Source organism: Periplaneta americana, chromosome 8 (genome assembly GCF_040183065.1).
Source record: "Periplaneta americana isolate PAMFEO1 chromosome 8, P.americana_PAMFEO1_priV1, whole genome shotgun sequence".
Lineage (NCBI taxonomy): Eukaryota > Metazoa > Arthropoda > Insecta > Blattodea > Blattidae > Periplaneta > Periplaneta americana.
This window is the reverse complement of record NC_091124.1, coordinates 88,391,671-88,417,989: the sequence shown is the minus strand read 5'-3', so window position 1 is coordinate 88,417,989 and position 26,319 is coordinate 88,391,671. Positions and strand designations below refer to the sequence as shown.

Here is a 26,319-nt window from a genome sequence, read left to right as displayed (position 1 = left end):
CCAAATTTGTCTTTACTCCTCAGCCAGTCTTAACTCGACGGGCTACATGGTTACAGGCTGTGTCATACTACGCAGAACATTTCAGTGAAGTGAAAAATGTCCTGAATTCCCTAAATGCAGAAGATGCAGTCAGCATTGCCACAGCCCACGAATGTTTTGCTAAAAACGGCATCCAAGAAAAGATTCAATACATCCATAACCATTTTTCCAAAATATCCGAAATTTTAAAGCAGTTGGAAGCTTGAAATAATTCCTTGGAACATTCACTTTCTCTGATAGACGAAATTTCGGTAACATTATCTTCGGAAACACATGCGGTTGCAAAAATTGCGTTCGACAAACTCAATCAGGTATTACAGAAAATTTCCGATTACAAAACACTGTGTCAAATTTCTAAAAAGCTTTCTAGTGAAGAAACAGATATTGAAGAGGAATTCACCGAAGAAGAAATGTGGTGCTTTTCACATGCACCTGTGATGTCGAAAGAACATTTTCACTTTACAAATAATTCTTCACCGACAGACACAGGAGCTTCACACAGGAAAATCTCAGGATCATCTTCCTAGTATACTGCAACAGCCTTCAATAAGGTAAGAGTTCTACGAAACAAATAATTTATCATATTTCCGTGTATTCGTGTTTGCTTATTTTTACCATTTTTTACACTTATTTTACTGTTTCCATGTATTCGTTTTTGCTTATTTTTACCATTTTTCATGCTTATTTGCTTGCTTATTTTACTGTTTGATTGTGCTTAGAAATCCGGGCTTTATTTATTATGCTAGTCCACTTTCGTTCCCAAATTAGCTCAAAAACTAATTCACCATTGTTCCCACTAAGTCTCATTTCCTATTTCTCTCTTCTGTATATGACATATTCATTACATATCACTACACTCACTGTAACTTATGCATTTTTCGTACGATTTCAGTAGTACCTACTAATTCCTTTTAATTTATACTCCACCACCCTGCTTCACATCTCTTCCTCCAATTGCTCCACTATCATCTCTCCCCATCCCTTCCGATTTCCCTTATTAGCTTCTCCATCCCCTCCTTCCATTCACCTATAATCCTATTCTCTACCCCTTCAATGTCACAAATTCTGCCCTTTCTGCACTACTCATTTCTGCAATATTTTCGTCTTTATTGCTCTGGTGCACATGGTTCTTAATTGACACTAAACTTTGATTTCAATTTCCCGTAAATTTAATTTTTTGTTAAAGCCTTGGTGATTGGAGCTATAGGACTAGTCAAAAGACTGAGATTATTTGCATTACAAAGTATAAACTTATTGTGTAGCACTTTCTGTGATTTAATAATAGTTTTCCTACTTTAGGTGACTATATATGTTTAACTACATGTAATATGATTATTTAATTTGTATATTTTCTTAATTTATGTCCAGGCCTATGTTTTTGGTACAAAATTCTTTGATCCTTTAGCCCACACTTAACATAAACATGGCTACAATCCTGAACTATCACCAAGAACTCGGGAATGATTCAGCACCATTTCTCACTTATTTCAATAAATGAACTTTTAATGCAGTGAGATACAGGTACAGTTCGTTCAATTGCATTGAGTGAAGTTTCACAGAAAAGACCTGACTGGCCCTCTATCATGCCCTACTAATTGGTGCAATAAATGTCTTTCTTATTGCAACAGAAATCTTGTCTTCCTCGGTTAGTAATCAATCACAACCCTCGTTGAGAAAAACTGACAGGTTTTTTTTATCACTACATGGAGAGTTGCCACATCTATGAATAAACTGAAATACCAGTCACTGAGGGTCGAGGAAAAATTCCGTTCAGTCTGGATCTCAGCTCTGAAGACTTGTGAGGTGAGAAGGACAGATGGGATGATGGAGAGAGCCAAAAGCATCACTTTGAGATAAGGAATCCTGATCAAGGATCGCTAGAGTGGGCAGCTGTGCAACCTGTGAATTGAGGGCTAGTCAGAACTATGTTTCTATATGAATGCAACAGACAACACACAGAAATAATTTCAACCTGTTATTCTCCTCTCTATCGTAGCTTCCAGCTCTGCTTCTTGTTGTATGGCTTCTGAAGAAGGCTGTGGAACTCCTGGGAAAGTGACTAGCACAATACTCATGTTATCTCTGCTACCCTGCAAAGAAAGAAAATTATCTAGCAAGTGTAGGGGTAGTTCAGGAAAATTTCACAATATTCTCAAGGGCTCCAAATTAACTAACCTTATAGAGACAGGTGTCTATTACTTGATTTGCAATGTTTTCAAGGTCATTAGTAAGGGCGAGTCGAGATCGTACAAAGTCGCAAAGGTCCTCGTTGGACATGACATCCCACACGCCATCACAGGCAAGTACCAGGAACTCATCCCGCTCCTCATCTCTGTCCATGACAGACACCTCGGGCTCAGGTGAGACCAGCTGCTCACAGGGACCACGACCCTCCACGTTCTTGTATTCGTAGTCACCCAGTGCACGAGATACAGCCAGTGATCCATTCACCCTCTGGATCATGACACTGCCTCCTGCACGAAGAATGCGTTCCTTTTCGCTTGGCAAAACTGGCTTATGGTCCCGTGTGGCAAAAACTGGCTGGCCAGAACGGCACAGCACAGCCCGCGAATCTCCACAGTTGGCAACATACACCTGACGTGGAGATATCAATGCGCACACAGCAGTTGAACCTGATTTATCCTCTCCGCTGGCCAATTCCGGGAGTTCTCGCATGCGGTCATCCAAATGCAGGAAGCCTGACCGAATACCTTTGGTCACATCGTCGTGACGGAACTCCTCAGTCTGGACAATGCATTCTAACAAGTGATCTGCACAGTGTGCGGAAACTCTTGCACCTGCATGCCCATCAAACACAGCAAAGAAAGACCAATCCTGAAGCTCGTCGCCTAACCCTGTAACAGCACAGTGTGCATCTTCCATCTCCACTCTCCATCCCTGCATGCTTGCCACTCCATAGCGCAAGCCATTGCCACAACCATGCTCGTTGTGTTTCTCTGTCTTTGGCTTGTCCAGAAATGCACCCATTCTGCTCTCTTATGTTATAAGCATCTTCATCTGAAACATGAAGAGAGACTTCTAAACACTCCTAACAAATTCACATGAAAACAGACCAGAGAAGTTATCATTATTTTAACACTACATTTTATAAACTCTACAGATGTTCTATATCCCCATTTATGAGACAATTTACTAATAAACATTCGTCACATTTTAACCCTGTGCTAATTCTTAGGCATAAACAATTTTCATATTTACGTGGTGAACTAGTGAATGTGTCTAATAGATATCTATGAGTTCCAAATTGCTCCTAAAATGAGCTGACTGCAAATGAGGACGAAGTTAGAACTATTAAATAAATATTCAAAACAGAATGTTCACAATTTCTCCCATAAATTTTCCATATATAGATAAATGTCATATAAAATTATTAATTCAAAAGCAGAAATCAATGTGTTATTGTAAAGAATGTCAACAAACCTTACTACACACTAGTAATAACAGAGTTTCCAAACATGAATTATTGTAGTCATAAGAGAAAATCTCGAACACAGCTCAATAATTTGAGATAATTAACGATGAAGTCCAATTATATATGTAAAATCATTGTCATCATGTACCATCAGCAACTGGATCCTTGGACCTGTTCTGTACCCATTTAGTGATGTAATGTTTATGAACAGGACTTTTCTAATCATGTGATCAACACGATGCAGCCACTGGCATGGCTCAGTCAGTTAAGGCGCTTGCCTGCTGGTCTGAAGTTGCGTTCAGGTGCGGGTTCGATCCCTGGTTGGCTGATTACCTGATTGGGTTTTTTCCGAGGTTTAACCCCAAACCGTAAGGAGAATTCCAGGTAATCTATGGCGAATCCTTGGCCTCATCTCGCCAAATACCATCTCGCTATTACCAATCTCATCAACGCTAAATAACCTAGTAGTTGATACAGCGTCGTTAAATAACAAACTAAAAAAACACGATGCAAGGTCCAAGGTCACACTTTCGAGAAAATTATTTTGGGAAGAAGATGAACCTCCATTTTCTTGCTCAAAACTCAGCCTGGTTCTGCAGGATCTGTAGCTATAAATCTGTGGCTCTAAGGCAAAATATGAGTCATTTCTTGCAGTTTTTCAGGAGCAAGCATTTACTGAACACCCATCATAACAATAGGTTAGAGAGAAAAATAATAGAGATTGTGCATGTCATCTTTTGCCACAATAAAGATACCATCAGGATGCACAACATATTGCAAAATTTCACTTTCGCCAAAAATTAACGAATCACCTTTTGTCTTGGAATGACAGATACATATTTGAGCCATAGACAACAGTCGTATGTTATAAGTTAAATATTTACTAATTGTAATGTATGTAAGTTCTCAAAGATCAATGTTAAAAATTAATACTGAATAAAATTACGTATTTCAAAATCTTTTTAAATCAGAAGTCAAATGTAAGCAAGTACGATGCTATGACTCACAATATAAATTTAAAAATTCTACAACTCAAGTTTCGATAATATGTTCGTGTTTCTGTCCCATATATTTGCTTCATTCGCTAATATTTCCTTTGTCTCTTACTTACAAGCAATACATACCTTACACGTATTTATTAATGTAACATCAGAATCAGATATAAATCAATTTATTCATTTAATAAATTAACACATTTATATTATGAAGTGGTTTTAAGTGACCAAAATTTCTGTTACTTAAGAAGGAAAATAGATATCCATAAATGACATACTTCCTAATATGGTTTACAAAACAACTACAATAACCACTACTAGAGTCAGTTGGTTTAAATTACCTGACTCAGTATTCATCATCATAATCATCAGTTCAATAGTATCTACCACTGCTTACGAAATATATACAAGCTGGCATATTCACAAAACATGACTGGGGTCTGGGTCACAGTGCGTCATTACAATTTCTGCCTCTAGGTTCGCCTCAATATAATGTAAAATGATTAGTTCCATTACTAAGCACTGTGTATTGTGAAAATTGATTGTGTATTACTAATCGTAAATATGTGTAGATTACTCAGCAAGATCTGTTATACTGCTTTCAAAATAAGAGAGATGTTGCTCTGTACGCCTCCATAATCTAGAGAAGTGACACTTGATCCCGTTTACTTGCTGGTCTTGACGCTTCCTTCTGTCTTACTACACCACAAGAAGTTTATGGCCCTGTGAGAGCACACGCATTTCCCATCCAAGTGATTCAGGGTTCGATTCCCGGTATATAAAATGGAAGAGTTTTATCTTACATCCACTGGACTGGGTTTGTGCTTTGTCATGTGCTGTCTTATATGTCGCAGTGGTAGCCCTTTGCCATGCTGACCAAACGACCAAGCAAGCTGCAATGTGAGCTTTAAGTGTCAGTCAAAAGATATACCCTTCCCTACACCACACTGGATTATAAGTCAGTATTAAAAGAAGAGGTAAAACAGACGAAAAAAAGGCAATAATTCTTCCTAAGATGCTTGAATTGAAATAACATCATACTATATTAAGCAAACGTGCTTTTTACATTGTGGGTAAACAGCCATTCCACAACAAAATGAGCCAAAGTGCAATTTTTTAAAGTTTAATAAAAATGCATTTTAATTCAGTAATATGAAATAATAAACTTAAAACTGAAATGGTAAAATAATTTTAAATCTCCAACTTCACTGTTTTCTACATGCTTTAAGTGAAGGATGATAAGGCTCATATCTTTGGTTCTAAACATGATTAAGTTCGTAGCTCTGTATTTATTCTAGCATTTATTCCTGACAACAGCTGTTTTGGAGGGAAGACAACAAGAGTGTATAGCAAACAGATGATGGGTTTAATTTGTTTTAGAATTTTTAATTTGAAAGACACTGAAGATGACACCACACTGGTGTCAAAACGAGACCCATCTGTCATAAGGTACATAACCTCTTTGAAATTATAACTCTTTTAATGTTTCAACTAAGAAAGTTTTAAGTTTTAAACAAGTGTTAACGTGAACAAGAAACAATGAATTTTTAATTATTTCAGAAATTGTAAACATCATATCTACTTATTGTAGATATTAATAACACAATCTTTACAGTTACTGAAATTAATTCTTGCTGAACGAGAAGATTGCAACTTTTTCGTGCCCAAGTTAATGTTATCACAGTCTAGTATATAGTCACGAAGCTCAGTATGTAGGAAATATGCATCCAAGATAGTTGCTAACCACTAGGATCGCAACTATTGCCCCATTACAGACAATGCGAAATAGTACTGGCACAGTCTATTGTTCCTAGTACCCTCAACAACTCAAGCTTCGTGACTGTATATACTAGACTGTGTTGTGCTACACACTCATCATGCAAACTTTCACTAAGTATATAATTACGGTAATAATAATGATCTTATCCCACTTGTATCATAAAAATCTATTAATAAAATTAAAGTGTTCTATTAACATTTTACATAATGCTGCACTATTACCAATTGTATAAAACATCCCACTTTGCCAGTCATCCTCATAATCTACTTCTCCAAAAACAACAACAGTTTGTCCTGGTACTCTTTTGAAAAATAAATAATACACACATAAAAATTGTCTAAGAAACAGATGATTTTATTAATAAAATTATTTCCAAATCCAAATAAGTACTAAGCATTGGGCACACATAAGTGAGTTATTCATTTATCTATGCACCAGACACTATAGCAACCAGCGTTTTGTTTTATTTACATTATTACACATTGGAATTTCTTATTTTAGTGCGTCAGATAGGGTAATTAGTTCATTTGTAATTGAGAATTCTCAGGTAATTTCAACAGTGTAAAACATTAAAAAATAGTAGAAATGAATGCTCAATGTAGTCATTTAAGCCACGATGACATGTTTAGAACAAGTGACATAACTGAAAATGGTGGAACACAAGCTGACACAGCGAGGGCTCTGAATATTGGAAGAGGCGTAATATCCAGAATGTGGAGTCGATATAATGGATTTGGTAGTCCAGAAGAACAACATCCTGGTAAACCGAGAGTTACAACTGCCGCACAAGACAGATTTCTGTGTCTAAGAGCCTTGAGAGAAAGGACTTCAACTGCAAGCATGTTAAGAAGTGCTTTGCAGAATGTTGGGAATGTGGTTGTATCAACCCAGACCATTAGGAACAGATTGCACGAGAGAGGTCTTAATGCCCATCGCCCATTGAGGTTTCCAGCTATTCAACGTGGAAATCGAGAACCTCGTGTTTTGTGTTGTCAACAACATGAAGATTAGATAGATGATCAATGGGGTCAGGTTCTCTTTACTTATGAATCAAGCTTTGGTCTACATCTATATTCCAGAAAAAGGTCAAGCAGAAAGACTAAAATATGTATAGGAGGTTCTATTATGATATGGAGAGGAATAATGGCACACAGGAAGACTAACCTCGTTTTAGCTGAAGGAACACTAGGAGCAAATCGTTGCATTCAAGAGATATTGCAGCCTGTAGTCTTTCCCATCGCTGAAGAAATTGGCCCTGAATTCCTTCTAATGTACAACAATGCCACTGCACATGTTGCCAGAACAACAACACAATGGTTGGGAAGACACAATAGTCAAGTTCTAGGGTGGCCTACTCAGTCCCCGGATCTTAATCCAATTGAGAATTTGTGAGATAACCTTCAAAAAAGGAGTTCTAGAGAACACTGAAAGCATTGAAACTCTCAATCAGCTATTCGCAAGTCTCCAAATTCACTGAGAGAACATTGGTCAAAATGAAATCTTTCATCTCATATCTTCAATGCCAAGAAGGCGTCGAGCAGTACTGAATGCAAGAGGTGGTGTTACTCGTTATTAATGACAAAGTTTTGTGTGAAGTTGAGAAAAACAGCAGTATTGTAAAGATTTCAAACCATTGTGATTTTAAAACTTCGATCTTTTCATTCTGAGAACAGGTTATGTGTTTTTTTTAACATTGTTACACACTTTCATGCCATGTAGAATGTTTTTCTATACATAAATAATACATAATAATACTTGCATGTCATGTAGTAGTTTCTTCATTGAAAATTAAATGAAAAATACTATGTTCTTTAGACAATTTTGATGTGTGTAGTAATTTTTTGTCGTAAAGTCACTAACCGACGAAAAAATACTTAATATTCATCTAAGATGGATCGAAAATGACAATTTCTCATCTATATTTATTTCTGTTTTAATAAAATGGTCTGACACTATGTCTATGTCTAGGCTTTAAATAAACTTTACAGCCAAAAAGCCTAGCATGTTTGTCTTTCTAATATTTTAACATGTGCAAATGGCCAATATAATATAGCATTCATAGTGTTCTGCCCAAGGGCAGGTCTTTCACTACAAACTCAGCATTCCAGCATTCTCCAGTCTTTCCTATTTTCTGCCTTCCTCTTTGTCTCTTCATATGACCCATATATCTTAATGTCATCTATCATCTGATATCTTCTTCAGCCTCGAACTCTTCTCCCGTTCACCATTCCTTCCAGTGCATCTTTCAGAAGGCAGTTTCTTCTCAGCCAGTGACCCAGTCAATTCCTTTTCCTCTTTCTGATCAGTTTCAGCATCATTCTTTCTTCATCCACTCTTTCCAACACAGGTTCGTTTCTTATCCTGTCTCTCCATTTCACACACTCCATCCTTCTCCATATCCACATTTTAAATGCTTCTAGTTGCTTCTCTTCACTTGGTCGTAATGTCCATGTTTCTTCCCCATACACTGCCAAACTCCAAACAAAGCACTTCACTAGTCTCTTCCTTAGTTCTTTCTCCAGAGGTCCGCAGAAGATGCTCCTTTTTCTATTAAAAGCTTCCTTTGCCTTTGCTAATCTCCTTCTGACTTCTTGGCAGCAGTTCACGTTACTGCTTATAGTACACCCCAAGTATCTGAAGTTGTCCACTTGCTCTACTGCCTCATTTAGAACTCGTAATAAATATATACAGGATGAGCCATAAGTATGTTTGGAAAACACGTGACCGTGCTCCTGGATCAAAAATAAAAACAATTCCTTTTATGAAAATTTGACAGAAAATGCTTATTTATTGGAGAAATGGTCATACTTTGTTTTTGTTCTTTCTTTGTTGTGTCACACACAAGACAATGTGTGGAAACTTGTCATTTAACGTTTACAAAAGATGCTCAGTGTCTCTCCCTCCATTGTTTACACATGCCTGAGCATGACGTACACACGACTGGCGAGTTAGCTCAAACACCATGTTGTCATTATGGATCAATTGGCATGCATTTTCAACATGTTGCAATAGCTCCTCTGCATCATTTACTGGTGTTGCAAAGACAACAGCCTTCAAGTGACTCCAAAGGTAAAAATCTAATGGATGAGGACGGGTGATCTGGGTGGCCAAGGCACTGGACCACTGAGTACAATCAAAACAATGTACTACTGTCTTGTCACTGTGTTGTTTGTAAACAAACACTGGTACAAAATCAAAACAAAAACAACACAATAATATGTTCAGATACTTATGAAAACAAAAGTCAATATTACTATTTTTTCCAATAAATAAGCATTTTCTGTCAAATTTTCATATAAGGAATTCTTATTTTTTATTCAGGAGCATGCTCACTCGTTTTCCAAACATATTTATGACTCACTCTCTCTCTCTCTCTCTCTATATATATATATATATATATATATTTATTTATTTATATCTATGACAAAAACCTATGTAAAGATCGGTTGGTGATATTACTATTTCCCATATCAAACAGGAAGTAGTGGTACCTGTAGTAAATTTCAAATGAGAACATAGATTATTGAAGGTACTATTGGAAACTACTTTTAAAAAGAAACAACTCTTACTAAAACTTATTTTTTTAACATTTATTGTTTACTCACAAAACAACAAATATGTATCTTTTGAGAAATATTGTACATTGTTTAAGTAGGTACACTCTACATACTAATTGTTCAAAATGTCCGCCATCCTGTGCTATACAATGTTCTGATCTCCTAACATCCGTGATTGCATGGAACACTTCAGCACAGCTGAGAGATCCACAGGTTTTTATAATTCTTTGTTTCATGTCTTCCTTATTTGTTGGACGCACATAGTAGACCTTGTCTTTAATTCTCCTTCACAAGAAGTAATTTTGAGCGAAGTCAGGAGATCGGGCCGGCGAAGTTATTGATCGTCCTCGTCCAATCCACTGTAGGGGAAATAACTTGTTAACAACTTGTCAAGCCCTGCGTGAAAAGTGAACCAGACAGCCGTCCTGCTGAAATCACATCGTTAACCAATGCACAAGGGGAACATTATGAAGCAACTGGTGCAAAATATTTCGAAGGAAGCGTGCATACGTTCTACCATTCAAGTTCTCTTCAAAAAAGTAAGTTCCTATGATTCAGTGTCCAAGAAGGCACACCATGTGTTGAGGCTGCACATGTGCTGGTAATCCACTTCACATAGCCAGTGTGGATTAACCAGAGACCAGTAATGGGCTTTGTGGAGATTCATCTGACCATTACTTTTGAAAGCTGCATCAGTCCACAGAATTCTGAACTCGAAATCACGGTCTGTGTTTCAGAAATCAACACAAGTCTGGAAGTCATGACCCCCAAGTTCCTGATGGAGATGAATAAGGTATGGATGAAATTTGTCTTTGAGAATTCTAAACACTGTACTATAGTGCAATCCTGAGTCACGGGCAATCATTCTTGTGGAGTCATGAGGATTAACTATCACCACAGTGAGGACACAGGCAGCTTCTTTCTCATTCCTCACAGGTCGTCTGATACGTTCACTCTTGTTGTGTTTCGGCTGCACCACACTGTATGCACACGCTTTGCAAGATGCTGAAAAACAATGTAGAATGATGGGTGCGCAATGGATATCTCTCTGCATAAACTTGTGCTGCTTCTCTGCAATTCTGATGATATTCTCCACATATCAACATGTCGAATGCTTCATTTGTGAATGGCATTTTTCAAATAGCAAATCCACAGGGAGAAGACATGACATGGCCGAATAAACAAAATTTACTGTTACTATGCAAAATAAAAGACAGTGGAAAGTGACTTGGTTTCAAAACCTGCTGTATTTACAATTATCACGTCCTACTACCAGTACAGAATGTACATAAACAGCATACAGCATTGCTCAGAAGATACCATTTTTATTGTTTTGTGAATAAACAATAAAAGTTAAAAAAAAAAAAGTTTCAATAAAAGTTGTTTCTTTTTAAAAGAAGTTACCAATGATGCCTTCAGTGACCTATGTTCTCATTTGAATTTTCAAAGTTGATCACAAATACCCTTACTTCCAGTTTCTTATCACCAATAGATTCTTTACACAGTTTTGGTTATCATGCATTCCATGAGTAAATGAGCCTGTGGGTAAAATTTTGAAACTGGAAAATTACTGCTATAAACAACTTCAGTTACTTAATAAAGTATTAAAATTTCATAAACAGCAAAAATATATTTTTTAGATTGTATTTTTGCTATTTTTCGCCATCATCTTAATGTAGTTTCTCTTTGTTTGCACAAGTAAATTTTTTATTGCTGCGTTGCCCATGATTATTTCATCATTACTAAGGAATCACCTGACTGGAGTCCTTAATTATTAAAGAACAGTGTCTTCATAAGATCTCTAAAAAATCTGAAATAACGTACACATTTCTTACATACTTTAAATTAGATTCTTGTTGATTGTCTCAGCTGTCATGTCCGTCACTAAAAATCATGCATTAGTTTTGTTTATGAGCATTATTTTGAAGACAGTGAAATAATACTTCAAATTCATTGGTATCACTGACACAGGCTATCTAATGGTGCTTTTCGTATTTTAATTAACATTGTTTATATTCTGAAAAACGATGTGACGGATGTGACATGTTTATTTGTGATGGATGTGACGCTACATACAGCAAGCCCAGGATCACTGAAGAAACAAAACAAATAATAATTATCTGAGAAACATCAGTATTCAATCAGTAGGCAAACAAGATGTCTTAAGTCGTTAAGTCCATAAAGAATTGTGTAACAGGGAAATGTAATTAAGAAAAGTCTTATTTTAATCAACTTCGTCCAAGTATGTTGGTGTCAGTATCATCCTAATTTGACTGTGCAAAGGAACAAAAATTAAATGAATTTCAGTTATTTTTATCAATAAAGAATCAATATTGGAAAATCAACAAATATTCTCTGAGTGGTGGTCCACCATGTCAGATGTACCAAAGATACAATCTAGCCACTTCATGTGACCATACAACACACATAATTTGTTGAGAGGAAAAACAGGAGCATCAGAAATGATTGTGTATGATAGAAAAAAAGACATCAAGCCAAAATATTTAAGATACCAAGATGTTCATTTTCGAATGTGTCTCATGATTTGGAAAGCCATTTCAAATGAACAAGGATATAATTAAATGGAAAGCTGTGTGAGACTGTTGATGTTAGGCACGAATAGTGGGTTGTTATGACATGAAGGGAAAAAAAAGTATCCTGGTGAAGTGGTAAGGGTCATTTCTGCAAATGAATTTAAAGTTTCAGTGATGGTTGATACTGGTGTCCAAATGGCCTCAGTCTGTGGACAGCATATGCTACAACAAATCTGAAATGCTCAAAATTATTTCTCATCCTGTTGTAGTTTAATGACTTTTAAATAAAACTTCGTATTTTTAATTACTTTTTTATATTACTAATTTGTCTGTATACTGACTACTTTAACAATAATTTTAATTCAATGAAGTTTGAATATTATGTTAGAATACAGTTTTTACTTAGTGTCATTTTTCTCATTCATTCATTTATTTTATTCCACAGATCTTACATGAGCAATGAAGCTTTAAGATGTGGAACAAGTCAACATTTTACAATATTACAACTACAATTTTTACAAATTTTTATAGTTTTACAATTTAGTAATTTTCTACAATTTTTACAATTTTGTGCAATTTTTTACGTTTTTTTTTTTTTTGGCGCGAGATGTAGTGAGATGAGATGAGGTCCGAGGATTCGCCAAAATATTACCCGGCATTTGCCTTTTGGTGGGGGAAACCTCGGAAAAATCCAACCAGATAATCAAATCAAAGGGGGGTAATCAAATCAAAGGGGTTGATGCCAAGGACTCGCCATAGACCATCCGGCTTCAGTCCCACGGCTGGGGAAAACCTCAGAAGAAACCAAAGACCAAAGGGGGATCCAACCCAAGCCCGAACGCAGCTCCGAATCAGCAGCCCAGCGAGTCTGCCGACTGAGCTACATCAATGGCTCTACTAAAAGTATACAATACATAGCCAATCAGATTATTAAATTTACAAACGCAAACGATCATTCATAAGTTGAGCTATATGTGTAATACAAAACAAGTTAATTAAATTTAAGGCATAAACAATTCAACCAGTTGTGATATACAGAAATTGATAATACATATCATGCAAACTACTTCAAATTACAAACACAAACAATTTATCAGTAGAGCTATATAGATTACTATTCAATTTAAAGCATATATAATTCATCGGCCAAAACTATACAAATATATACAATACAAAGTAGCATACTTTCATTAAGCTATACAAATTTGTGCAATTAATATCAAGTAGATTAATTCAATTTATAATCATAAACAATTCATCAGTTGAGCTATACATATTACCATTCAATTTACAGTAGGTCAAATGTGTTAAATTCAATTATGATCTTAACAAGGCCTACTCTTTGGATGTGTCACATCCGTCACATTACCTGTCACATCCGTCATATAGTTCTTACAATTTTTTAAACTTAGATTTATAAATAATTCAACATGAAACTAAGGTGAGTGTAATCTTCAGTGCTTGAACTCTATGTATAAATTATAGATAGTTTGATAACTATCCAAAATTCGCAGAAATAATTACCTATACTTGTACTGCTCATACCTGAGGCTCAACCACTGTCATGTCCATCACATCATTACATTTGTAAATTACACATAAAAATGAAAGTAAATGTTTATAACTACCATCATGTTTTATTTTCCTCATGCTTAAAAAGTGAACACCAAATAGAAATAAAGAATTAAAGTAAATAAGACAATATTTATTTAAACTTATATTCTACCAGATGTCATGTACGTCACTCGTGGAATGCATATTATAAATTTTTTTTTTATGAACAACCAGTATCATATAGTTTTCGAGAAAAAATGTTGATACGGATGGTCTGAAACACCTGGTATAGGCATAAACAGAAAAAGAAAATCAAATGGTGTATAATGATCATTTAGAACAAAATGTGGAAATATATATAGATAAAGCATCCACAGTTTTTTTTCTCTTCGAACTGGCATTATCATTGTGGTATAAATATATTAAAATGATGGGAGACTTAAGAATTTATGAAAAGAAAGGTACATGTTATAAAGTGGTTGCATACAGTTCATGAAACATAAAGTTACATAACATGGCAATTATATTAATTACTGTGTAACTTGTATAACAATAAAGTATGTACAGTATCTCACTTCAGTTCAAGTGTACACTGCGCAATTAACCTTACACAGATCCATATACACTGCTATTTGTATGTTGTAATCTCTTCTAGTATTTTGCTATTTACGAAAATCAGCTTTTAAAGCTGAAACAGTAAAATATATTAGTGCTTATAACGAGACTCTAACTATATTACTTGTTAAGTAATAAGTACTACTATGAAGGTAAACTGCACAGGCAGAAGTTGTAAAACAATGTTCTTTTATAAGCATTGACCTGAAAGTAGAAGGAATTATTTCTTAAAATGTGGACAGCAATTAGTCTCTTCACGAGAGATTCCACATTGTTCTACTGTCTTGTCTCACATTTAAACTGTTTGTGGTGAGAAACAATTTCCTAGAGCACAATTGCAACTTCATAACAATGGCTAAGAAGTGATACTTCTTACCTTTAAAAATTACTTAGTTTAACTACATTATTATGATGTTCACAAAATTGAACATTTAACTAATATTTTGTCCTCGAGTATAAGATCTCGCACAGCAAAATCATATATAAAAAGTTTGTCTATTTAGAGAAAAATTAATTTTAAAACATTGTTTTTATTAACCCAGAAATTTACAGATTCAAGTTATCATTTCTTAGTCATTGATATACGGAAAAATAAAATTCTTACAGAAAAATAGTTTTTGACATGAACAACTCCTATCTACAGTAAGGTTAGTTGGGGACGCTTGGGTTTTGCAGGAGCCGTTCCCCGCCAAGAGATGGCATGATCACCAGGAATAGTGCGCCTGCATTTTCGGAGCGAAAGCATTGAATGACACTGCAGTTTCGCTTTAGTTGTGTTGTGAGAAGTACATTAGCGGTAAAAGTTGTAACCTTAAAAGTTTAAGTTTAAAGTGCTGTAGTAATGACTTATTCATTGCGTGAATGTACTTATCTATACAATACATACTTACGGAAACGAAAATCTTGTGCGGTGACAAGACGCAAATTTCGGGAAAAGTTTCCAGTGAGATCTGTTCCAGCTGCCAGTACAATAAGAAGACTTTATAAGAAGTTCATGCAGACAGGTTCGGTAAATGATGAAAAACCGAAAAGAGAACGCTGTATTCTGTCGGAAGAGAAATTAGACAAGATTGGTGAAAGATTGGAACACACCCCTCAAAAATCTTGCGAGAGTGACTGCAAATTTCATAAAAAGATGTCAAATGTGTGTTGCAATAAATGGAGGAAATTTTGAGCAACGATTGTGAGCTTGGTAAGTACTGTAACTTTTAAGCATTGTAACAGTAGGATTGTAGGTCTAAACGCACCAGAGATGTGCACATGTTTCTCGCATAACCAACACACTGATAGCCGGGACGACTCAGGACAAAAAGCCAAGCGTCCCCAAATAACCTCACTGTACTAGCTCACATTTCAAACTTTTGCAAACCTCAGATAGGAGCAACACACTGAGCACAACTACACTTGAATGCGAAACAACTCTTTCACAGTAAGAACTAGGGTAGTAGAATCCACATTTAATTGTTCAGCAAATTAAGATGTTCTAAGTATCTGTAAATTGTTTTATTGTAAATGTCATGTTATTACATTTATTACAATCATGTACATGAAATTTAATGTAAAATGTAATAAACATGTAGATGTATGCTTGTCTCAAACTGTATGGATGTGGACATACCACACATGACATACATAGAAAATGGGCTTTTAGAATCTACAACTTAAGGGTGTGATCCCAAAACGCATTTAGTTCATTTTTATGAAAGGGCTGGGCTAATTTTTTTATCCACTAATCTGCGGACTGAGCGAGTTTTCAAGTGACATGCACAATAACACAAACTTTAAGACAAGGGGTGGCGTTGGTTTAGTAGAAAAGCTTAAAATATAATGCTAGAGGTCTAAAACATAAGTATATACATGTATAAATCATAAAAATGGCCAAATGAACATGAACTCACTTCCTGTTTAATACAGAAATCAGACAAAAGCTTGGATAAACAGTGTTCTGTTTAAGAACTGGTTTGAGAAACAATTTGTTCCCTCACAAGGTTCAATAGAGAAAATGGACTGTCTCCTCAAGCTTTCATTTTGATTGACTATGCTCGATCTCATCCTTCGGATATGCAGCTAATGAATGAAGACATAAAAGCAATCTTTTTGCCACCAAATGTGACCTCGATCTTGCAACCTTTGGATCAAGGTGTGTTACAAAACATGAAATTAAATTATCGCAAAATGCTTCTACGAACTCTAATTGAAGGAAGAGGGCAGTTCCATCTTAGGAAAACTGAAGAAAAAAATATTAAAGGATGTCATTTACTGGGTAACTGAGGCTTGGGACAATTGTAGTAAACATTTACTCCAAAAATCGTGAATGAAACTGTGGCCAAGTCCCATGTCTGAAGAAACTCCATCCGTTCAAACAGTGAACAATGATGGCCTCCTACAACTTGTTCCAGAAATCCCAGGATGAGAAAATGCAGAGAAAAATTGCCTTCAAGATTGGATAGCAGCAGATAACAGTCATGAAGACTTCAGTGACGAAAGATTGCCTCTATGATCCTGGATCAACCTGATTACAACTGAAGGTCCAGGTAGTGAAACAGAAGACGACCCGAAGAACCTTGTGTCACAATCAGATGCAAATGCTCTTGAATTGGCATTATGCTACATAGAACAGCACGTTGCTGCAATGCCGACTGACGTGATGTTTATGTGATGCAGATGCAATACCACATCATCTAGCAGGTTTAGATCCTTGTGTCAAAAGAAGATTACTGATTATTCTAGTTAAATGAAAGTTACTGTGTTTTCATGCACATGTGAAAGTTAGGGCCTACATAATTAAGAAGAAAATATTGTTAAACAATGCATTATAAAATACAGGTATGCACAGTAAAATACAGCAATGACGTTTTTATGCAAGAAAATTTCTATTCCACTAAATGATAGCTTAAAAACTGTAATCATTTTAAGTACTGTGCTATGATTAAAATATATTTCCTCTACATTGCAAGTGGGATTTTAATTTTTTTTCCTCTATTCACAGTTTCTGTTTGGATTATCAGAAATTTCGAATTAGCGGGGTTTGGATTACTGGGGTTCTACTGTATATAAAATCAAGTTGACGAACCAACTTTTTGTAATAGGTTATCAATAGAATGCTCATTTTCTGATCACAGACATATCATGTCCATGTTGGCAGGCTCACGGCCAGAGTACCACTTCACAAATCCTTGGAGGGAGAGTGGACCTAATATAAACATAACAAGTTCGATGACTCTGTCTACAAGAAGCTTTAGTGTCAGCATATATAATATTTATATATTCATAATCAATTTACCAACAAAATGCTTTATACATACCTCTGAATCAAAATCTGAATCTGCAGCAGACAACAATGTCTCACTATTCCCAGTCTTGTATAGCACACGAAAGTAAACAGATTTTATGCACTCGTGGAAATTATACCTTCGACTTTCCCTTGCATAAAATCTAATTCGAGTAAATTACCTTGCCAATCCTGCCTTGAGGCACATCTTCTTCTGACACAAAATTTCTCAGCCCAGTCTGAGGCATATTTTTCCTATTCATTGAATATTTATGGTCATATTTAATAAAATATTGAATACAAATTGTATATATTACTATGAAAACATAATCGAATTGTAATTAGATCATATGCGTCATTCGTAACAGCAAAGCAAGTATCATATGCAGGCCCTAACTTTTATTGCTTACTTACTTACAAATGCCTTTTAAGGAATCCGAAGGTTCATTGCCGCCCTCACATAAACCCGCCATCGGTCCCTATCCTGTGTAAGATTAATCCAGTCTCTATCATTATATCCCACCTCCCTCAAATCCATTTTAATATTATCCTCCCATCTACGTCTCGGCCTCCCCAAAGGTCTATTTCCCTCCAGTCTCCCAACTAACACTCTATATGCATTTCTGGATTCTCCCATACGTGCTACATGCCCTGCCCATCTCAAACGTCTGGATTTAATGTTTCTAATTATGTCAGGTGAAGAATACAATGCGTGCAGTTCTGAGTTGTGTAACTTTCTCCATTCTCCTGTAACTTCATCCCTCTTAGCACCAAATATTTTCCTAAGCACCTTATTCTCAAAGATCCTTAATCTCTGTTCCTCTCTCAAAGTGAGAGTCCAAGTTTCACAACCATACAGGACAACCAGTAAAATAACTGTTTTATAAATTTTAACTTTCAGATTTTTTGACAGCAGACTAGATGACAAAAGCTTCTCAACCAAATAATAACAGGCATTTCCCATATTAATTCTGCATTTAATATCCTCCCGGGTGTCATTTATATTTGTTACTGTTGTTCCAAGATATTTGAATTTTTCCACTTCTTCGAAGGATAAATCTCCAAACTTTTATTACAAATATAAATTAATTTCAAATAATTGAATTATGGTCTACCACACACAATGTTCCTCTGATTGAGGTTCTGGCTGATATGCACATCTATTATGAGGCAGTACATCTCACTAGACGATTGTGTCAGAGGAAGAACAATTGTTTGTATGCATCTGAAGTCTGACTAGTGTAATATGTAGCTAGTGGGCGAAGTATGCAATGGAGGGGGAAAGGAACTGGCTACACTACCCCATTATCTCCTGGCCTAGTTGCCTCATAAGTGGTGCCTTGTTGGTATTACTTGTGACGTTCAGACCTGTCTTCGGACAGTTCAATAAACAACAACACACAATGTTAAGTTTTATCTATCTACTATGGTCTACCACACAATGTTATACGTTTATCTACCTACCTACTGGTTATTTTATGTATGAACATAGAGATTTCTGATCATAGTAACTTTTTTCTGAAAATATATTTCCCTGATCACGATAAAAGCTCAAGCAGAAAACAACAGAAAGAAGGTAACATTTTCCCTGTAACAACTGCATACTATGAATAGTATACTAGTTACGTGGTTTTACTTTCTAGCACCCAATACTTTCGATTGCAAGGCCTCCAACTGCGGTAATATTAAAGGCATAAATGAAATTGATAATGTGAAGCTTATTTTGTTATTTCTTCTTCCAAAGCTAACACAATTAAAAATACATCCTCCTCATAGCTACTCATTTTGTTTCCAGGATTAGTTCAGAACACTACAAGGAGCAATATTCTCGCTCTATCAGTAAAAAGCAACACTCAGATGATGAAGTTACAGGAGAATGGTGAAGGTGAAAGTTACACAATGCAGAACTGCACACATTGTATTCTTCACATAACATAATTAGGAACATTAAATTCAGACGTTTAAGATGGGCAGGGCATGTAGCACATATGGATGAATCCAGAAATGCATATAGAATGTTAGCTGGGAGACATGACGAAAAAAGACCTTTGGGGAGGATAATATTAAAATGGATTTGAGGGAGTTGGGATATGATGCTAGGAATTGAATTAATCTTGCTCAGGATAAGGACCAATGGCGGACTTATGTAAGGGCAGTAATGAAACTCCGGGTTCTTTAAAAGCCATTTGTAAGTAAGTTTTAGATGATCAACTCGGAAATGCAACGAGTGATATTATAATAAAAATCCGAACGTACTGAACGAATCTGTTTTGGTGAGTGGCCTACCTTTAACCTACCACACCCACTGAAACTTGTGTTTTCTCAAAACTACGTTTCTGGTCAATAAAAAGGTCTCTACATTAAACTTTGCAAGAATACTTGGCATACTCCAATACACAAAGTTACTGGTATGCATGGAATCAGCTCATCATTGAAAACCTCTCATGATTTATGAATTTTTAACATTTAAAAATTAAAGACAATTATCAAGAAAAAAATTATAATTTGAATGAAAATGTTGGCAATTCTACAGAAAAACTAGACTAGACCAAAGGAAACGTCATTTTTTCTGTTACAAATGTGTACTACGAATATTATAGAATAATAAGCACCTGTTTTTACTTTCTGGCACCCAATACTTTACTCAGAATAACCTAGAAGTATTCACCTGTTGTACACAGTAGTGAACAGATGTATCACCGCCATATTGTCCACATCACTGCACTAAAATGCCTTCTTTCTGATGCGGTTCAGGCCCCCAAAGGGATAGTATTATGTCACCTACTCATAATTCACCTCACTCATTAAAGGAATTCACCTGAACTTATGAAGCAAACTTATATACCTACATTACGTGTCTCAGAAGCATGTTCCTTCTTAACTTCTGAACATGCTTCTGAGAATGACTAACATACCCGGCACTAGTTTCAGAGGAAGCAGGATTGGAATTGCCTCAGATAAATAATTAATAATAAAAATTTGGATTAAATATACGATGTGATTTCAAGAATATACAGCTAAGACACATAGAAGATCAGAAGATACAACAGAAAATTGGAAACAGAAGAAGACGAGACAGGTCATCCAGTAATGAAATTTTCATGCACTGAAAATTGTTTACATCTGATGTGGACAACATGGCAGCAATACATCCATTTACTGCTATATACAAGAGGTGAATATTTCTAGATTATTCTATGAAAAGCATTGGGTACCAGAAAGTAAAATTACGTGTTTAGTACTCTATACTTTTTGTGGTATGCAATTGAAAAAGAAAAATTGGTGCTTCCTTTGATCTAATTCTTTTGCAGAATTTCTTAATCTTGCATTCAGTGAAAAGACTAAAAAAAAAATATTTTCTTCTAAACTCAGACCCTGGTGATGCTTTACTTTGACTATTGTGATGTTTTGTATAGCGATCTTAGTGTTGAATTGTCATTAAAATTTCAGTGTTTCATAATGTGTGTGTCCACTTCATTTTAACAGCCGTCGCTACGATCATGTCTCCGAGAATTTCTTACAATTATCTTGGCTTCATTTAAGAGAGACGCTCAGTTCATTGACTCTGTTTACTAAGTCAGACTCTAAATAATTCCACGTCTATTTACCTGGTTCCTTGCTTCACACTTCTAGCATCCCATCACAACTTTATTATGATACACATTCGCAACATAACCTTGTACTATCAATACCAACCCATCCAACATCTCTCTACTCTGCTTCCATCACAAAATACACAGTTCATTCCTGGAATTCCTTGACACAGGAAATCAGTAGTAGTCGGAGTCCAAAAGTCTTTAAGTCAACTCTACTAAGAAATATTTTTAATGAACAGAACTAGACTTTTGCGGAAATTTGTAAATAATTTGTTTCACATGACAAGTTCTCATTATTATTATATTTTACTTAATCATTTTCGCTACGCAGTTTCTTATGCTTTACAACTGGCTTAAATTCTTGTATTCGTATACTGTATATATAGTCGATTTCAAGTGATTTCATTGTCATCCAAATTGTTTATATTCTCATTATGTTTCCTATGCGTCTATTATTGGTAGTTTACAGTAAAAGTCCAATATAGCACGGCTCGATTTATCATGAATTCATATTTAACACGGGAAAGGTATGTCCCCAAGTAAAAAATATAAAATATACAATGTATTTAGTGGAATTCCATCTTAAAAAAAATTAATGTAAAAGATAATACTGCATAAAGCATTTCTGCAGCATAATGTACTGCTATGCTGCATCAGCAAGTATATGCACAGCCCTAAGTGGACAATAACCTTTTCTTCGGGAGTTGTAAAACTGCATTCCAAGGGATTTTGCAGACATAATGGGAAACAAATTGTGCCTTAACAAGTTTTGAATTTTACTTTTCTCAAATCTTGTAAAGTGAAAATTATACTGTACTGTGTTTTAGTCTGTGTCACATGTTCTGAGCGTCAAGTTGTTCAGTTTTAGTCTGTGTCACATGTTCTGAGCCTTAATTTAATTAAACGTTAAGTTCATTAATGTCGCAAAAACGAAAAGCATATTCAGTGAGTGAAAAGCTTAAAGGCGAAGTGAACCAAACAGTGTTCATCTCCTCCATCTTGCTAATATAAAACAATATGCGGAGAAGCAACACAGTGATTTAGTCCATCAAACAAAACTTTTGGACTTTTTTAAGTCGGTGTAAGATCAGGATACTTTATAAACTGTGAAGTGAACTATTAAACTGCATAACTGGTGAATGTTTTGTTTATATTACAGTGCGTATTACATTATTTAAATTCATGTAGGCCTATAGAGTTATATTGCATTAAATTACCGGCTTTACCCATCTCCATGTGACTTGTCATTTCCTTAACACACGGACTATAATCACTTCTGAGATATCACAGTTCAGCTATAACGTGAAGGTTAAGTATGTCCCCCCAAAACCACGTTATTACTGTATAGGTAAACGTAAAATTTATCTCTAGCAATTGGAGGGTCTACGGAAAGAAAATGCTGTCACTTTTCTAAAATTTTACAGGGGATTATTTCTTAACTTTAATACATTGATACATCATTAGTTTACATCTCATTTAGGTTAGTTTAAGTTACCATGTTACAATGCAGGCTTTTTGCCACTCTGAAATAATTCACTTTATGAGCTAGCAGATGGGACCAAAAACAAAAATAAACAAGAAGTGACTTAGCTTGTTCTTTCCATGGACTCTTCAATTTCCATGTCTTATAAGTTGTATATAGGCCTATCTCCCTTGTTTTGTATTATGTAACTGATCTTCATATGTAATTGTCTACTTTATTTCATGTAATCTCTTAGGTGTACACTTTTGTGTTGTTTCGTTCTGATTATGTATTTAATGTATATGATTCAAACCTGGTTGAATGGCAGAGAAAACCTTATGGCCTTAACTCTGCTAGGCAAAATAAAGCTGCTACTACTACTAGAATTATGAAAATTTTTTTATCCCATTAACCAATACTCGAATTTAAAAATCCTTGTGCAGGTTTCTTAATCATGAAATGTAAATCCTTCACTGAAAATTTAAAAATGTATAACAATTCTGAAGCCATCATGAATACTTTTAATTTAAACATAATTTAATATCATTAAAATAAGTGAAAACTAATATCTAAGGAAATATGAAATTTGGACTATTACTTAAATACACAGACACAACAAACCACATACTTTGAAAGCAACTGACCAAAAAGTTCGAAAGTTTAAAATAACAGTTTCAGTGTCCCTAAAGTTTGCTTGCGAGATTTCTGGACTAGATGTTTGGGGGCCTGGACAACATCAGTAAGAAAGCATTTTCAGTGCCAGTGAAGGTGCAAATTTCTGGACAGTGTGTGATTGCAGGCCTAGACCACACCTGCAGGAAAGCATTTTGGGTGCCAGTGAAGATAGAAATTATTGTCGAAGGTCATATTTCGACATAATTAACTTAACTATGCGTTTTACATTTAAATGATGATCCATAAAAGGAACTAATGCATGAAACTTAATGAAATTTGGTACTATTATTTAAATGTAGACATAAAAAAACCGACCGAATTTGAAAGCAGTTGATCAAAAACTCCACAACTTTCAAAACTCAGTCCCAGTATCCCTTAAGTTTGCTCAAGAGGTCCAGGTTGAAATTTCTGGACTGTGGGTGTTTGGAGACTGGACTGCGCCGGCGAGAAAGCATTTTTAGTGCCAATGGAGATAGAAATTGTCGAAGGATGTCATATTTCGACATAATTAACAATTGTGTTTTACATTTAAATGGTGATCCATTCACGCATGATGTCTAATGTGCAAATATGGCAGCGACACATGCATTCATTACTATGTACAACAGATGAATAGTTCTAGGTTATTCTGTGGAAAGTATTTGATGTCAGAAAGTAAATCCACGTGCTTAGTACTCTGTACTATTCGTAGTACGCAGTTGTTAATGAAAAACGGTGCCCCCTTTGGTCTAGTTCTTCTGTAGAATTACCTTAAAAGGTGTCAACACGGGAGAATTTTCTGCATGTGCCATGAGAGAAACACAATGCAAGTTTTCATACACACACACACACACACACACACACACACATATAAATTACTTCAACGAAATAAAAACATATAGTATACAGCTCATGAAAGTGGACAAAATAATTATATGACAGGCCAGTTCCACATTTCTATTACACCCCACAAATCCTCAACAATTGACTTTTAGGTATTAGAAAATAACAAATAGTAACTTCTGCTCTTGAGAAGTGGTTTGAATGTGAAATTTTACGTAATTATATTATATTTCCCACCCTCTCCCCACAATGTTGAATCTATGCATGAACAAAACCAGTCATCAACAAATGGGAAGCCCAACAAACAACTGCTTTGATCTATAGGCCTAACGTAAAGTACATTCTTATATTAAAACATACGAAGATTGGACGATGAAAGTCCATATACTTTTAGAAATAACTATGTACAACATGAGATATAAGAACATACCTAATTAACACAAAGCTTCCTTTATTATTTTAACAATGTCTTTAGTACAGTATCTAGATACATGTACTGAAATATGAACAGTTTCTTCCTATTGCAAGTGTAAACAAATAAGCATGAGTAATGTACTCAACACAGAATCGGTCCCACTGACTCCAGTTCGAAATAGGCATAATTATAATAAAAGCTATATCATTTCAACAAATAGGTTATGAAGGTAAGCTTAGTCGTACCGAAGACTTAACAAGCACCATGCATATAACTATTTCCAATAGCCTACATGTGAAAAATGGTAATGGCATGCAAATATACACATTAAAACATCAATGAAAGGCTGAATTACCATTAGATGGACAGAAAAATTGTTAATGTTCAAATGTCAAATTATACTTCATGTAAGCATAACAAATGAAGGATATATTGTAATAGAAAGTGGGAAATAATGTTGGCAATAGAATACACAAAAACTGAAACTATTTTCACATGCTTATTTTTGAAACAAATTTCATAACCTCTAACCTATTTTCTCACAGGAGTATGGCATTCATCACACATTTTTCATTATATACCTTACACTCACAGAATTCCTAGCATCGTTACGGAAAGCTATTTCCTCGTCTTAACATTTAATCGTAGTTTCATCGGAAGTTTTGCATTTTACCAACAACAAAATCGACTGCTGTGAATGGCGGATATTTATTTCATAAATATTGCGCATGCCCTCTTTCTAAAAATAGGATTCATTGATGGTGATGTCATACTGTTCCAATCACAGCTGATAGTAGAATCTGCTCGCACTCGGTAGCCTCCATTACATTTCCTTTATATTATATATTATTATGTATAATTAATTCGTAGGTAAACACATGTATATAAACATTTATGATTAGTTATGTACCTACGTACCTTGCTTATATTCCTCTACACATACAATGCTGACATCAGCAATCAAAGCGGAACTACCCACTGCGTCTTCTATAAATACAAGTTTTACCATCTACAAATGGAAATTAATCACACTTAAAGTTTATTATAATATTATCGCAACGATCGTCACATTGTAATTTGAGAGTTCCATAACGTGGTGCACAGTATTAACCATTACACCAAAACGAAGTACAGTAGTCTACGTATTCGCTGCCAGAAACTGCTAATTTAAAAAAAATCGAGATTTAAATTCGAGATTTAATATGTTTGTGTATAACCTACTGAATGTACTTGCATGTTAGAGAATAATTAGTAATTTTCATAACTCTAAAAAAAATTGTTAGTTTTAGTACATGTATTATATTTGATTATAATCAAACACGCGCGAACTCGCATCTACCTAACGACGCAAACTAATCAAGTGGAGTTTCAGAAATACAGTATAAGATGTACACCTCAATAAAACTACGCCGACGAAACAACTAAACTCATCATCACGGATCACCTATCATAGTACCGATACCCAGTGTCATACTATTAGTTCAGTGGTGGGAAAGATGAAGAGAACGTTACTGGGAGGTCAGTAACTATACATCGTAACACACTAGGGCCTAGGCCCATAGAATAGCTAC

General features: G+C 35.3%; 1 protein-coding gene across 13 annotated transcripts in view; it reads right to left on the bottom strand.

Moving 5' to 3' along the window:
- Window positions 1-25,917, bottom strand: part of alph (protein phosphatase alphabet) — a 142,071-nt gene extending 116,154 nt beyond the window's left edge. For 5 of the 13 annotated variants that reach the window (XM_069833223.1, XM_069833232.1, XM_069833235.1 and 2 more), the window contains exons 1-3: window positions 25,341-25,499; window positions 2,215-3,057; window positions 2,012-2,129 (exon numbers count right to left, since the gene is read on the bottom strand). In XM_069833223.1, the coding sequence (XP_069689324.1) occupies window positions 2,012-2,129; window positions 2,215-3,027 (931 nt within the window). In that variant the 5' untranslated portion in view covers window positions 3,028-3,057; window positions 25,341-25,499. Of the gene's footprint in view, window positions 1-2,011; window positions 2,130-2,214; window positions 3,058-15,397; window positions 15,553-25,279; window positions 25,500-25,666 lie in introns of those variants that run through there. The other 8 variants (XM_069833226.1, XM_069833233.1, XM_069833229.1 and 5 more) reach the window with 7 other exon arrangements.
- Between the last annotated feature and the right edge of the window lie 402 nt (window positions 25,918-26,319).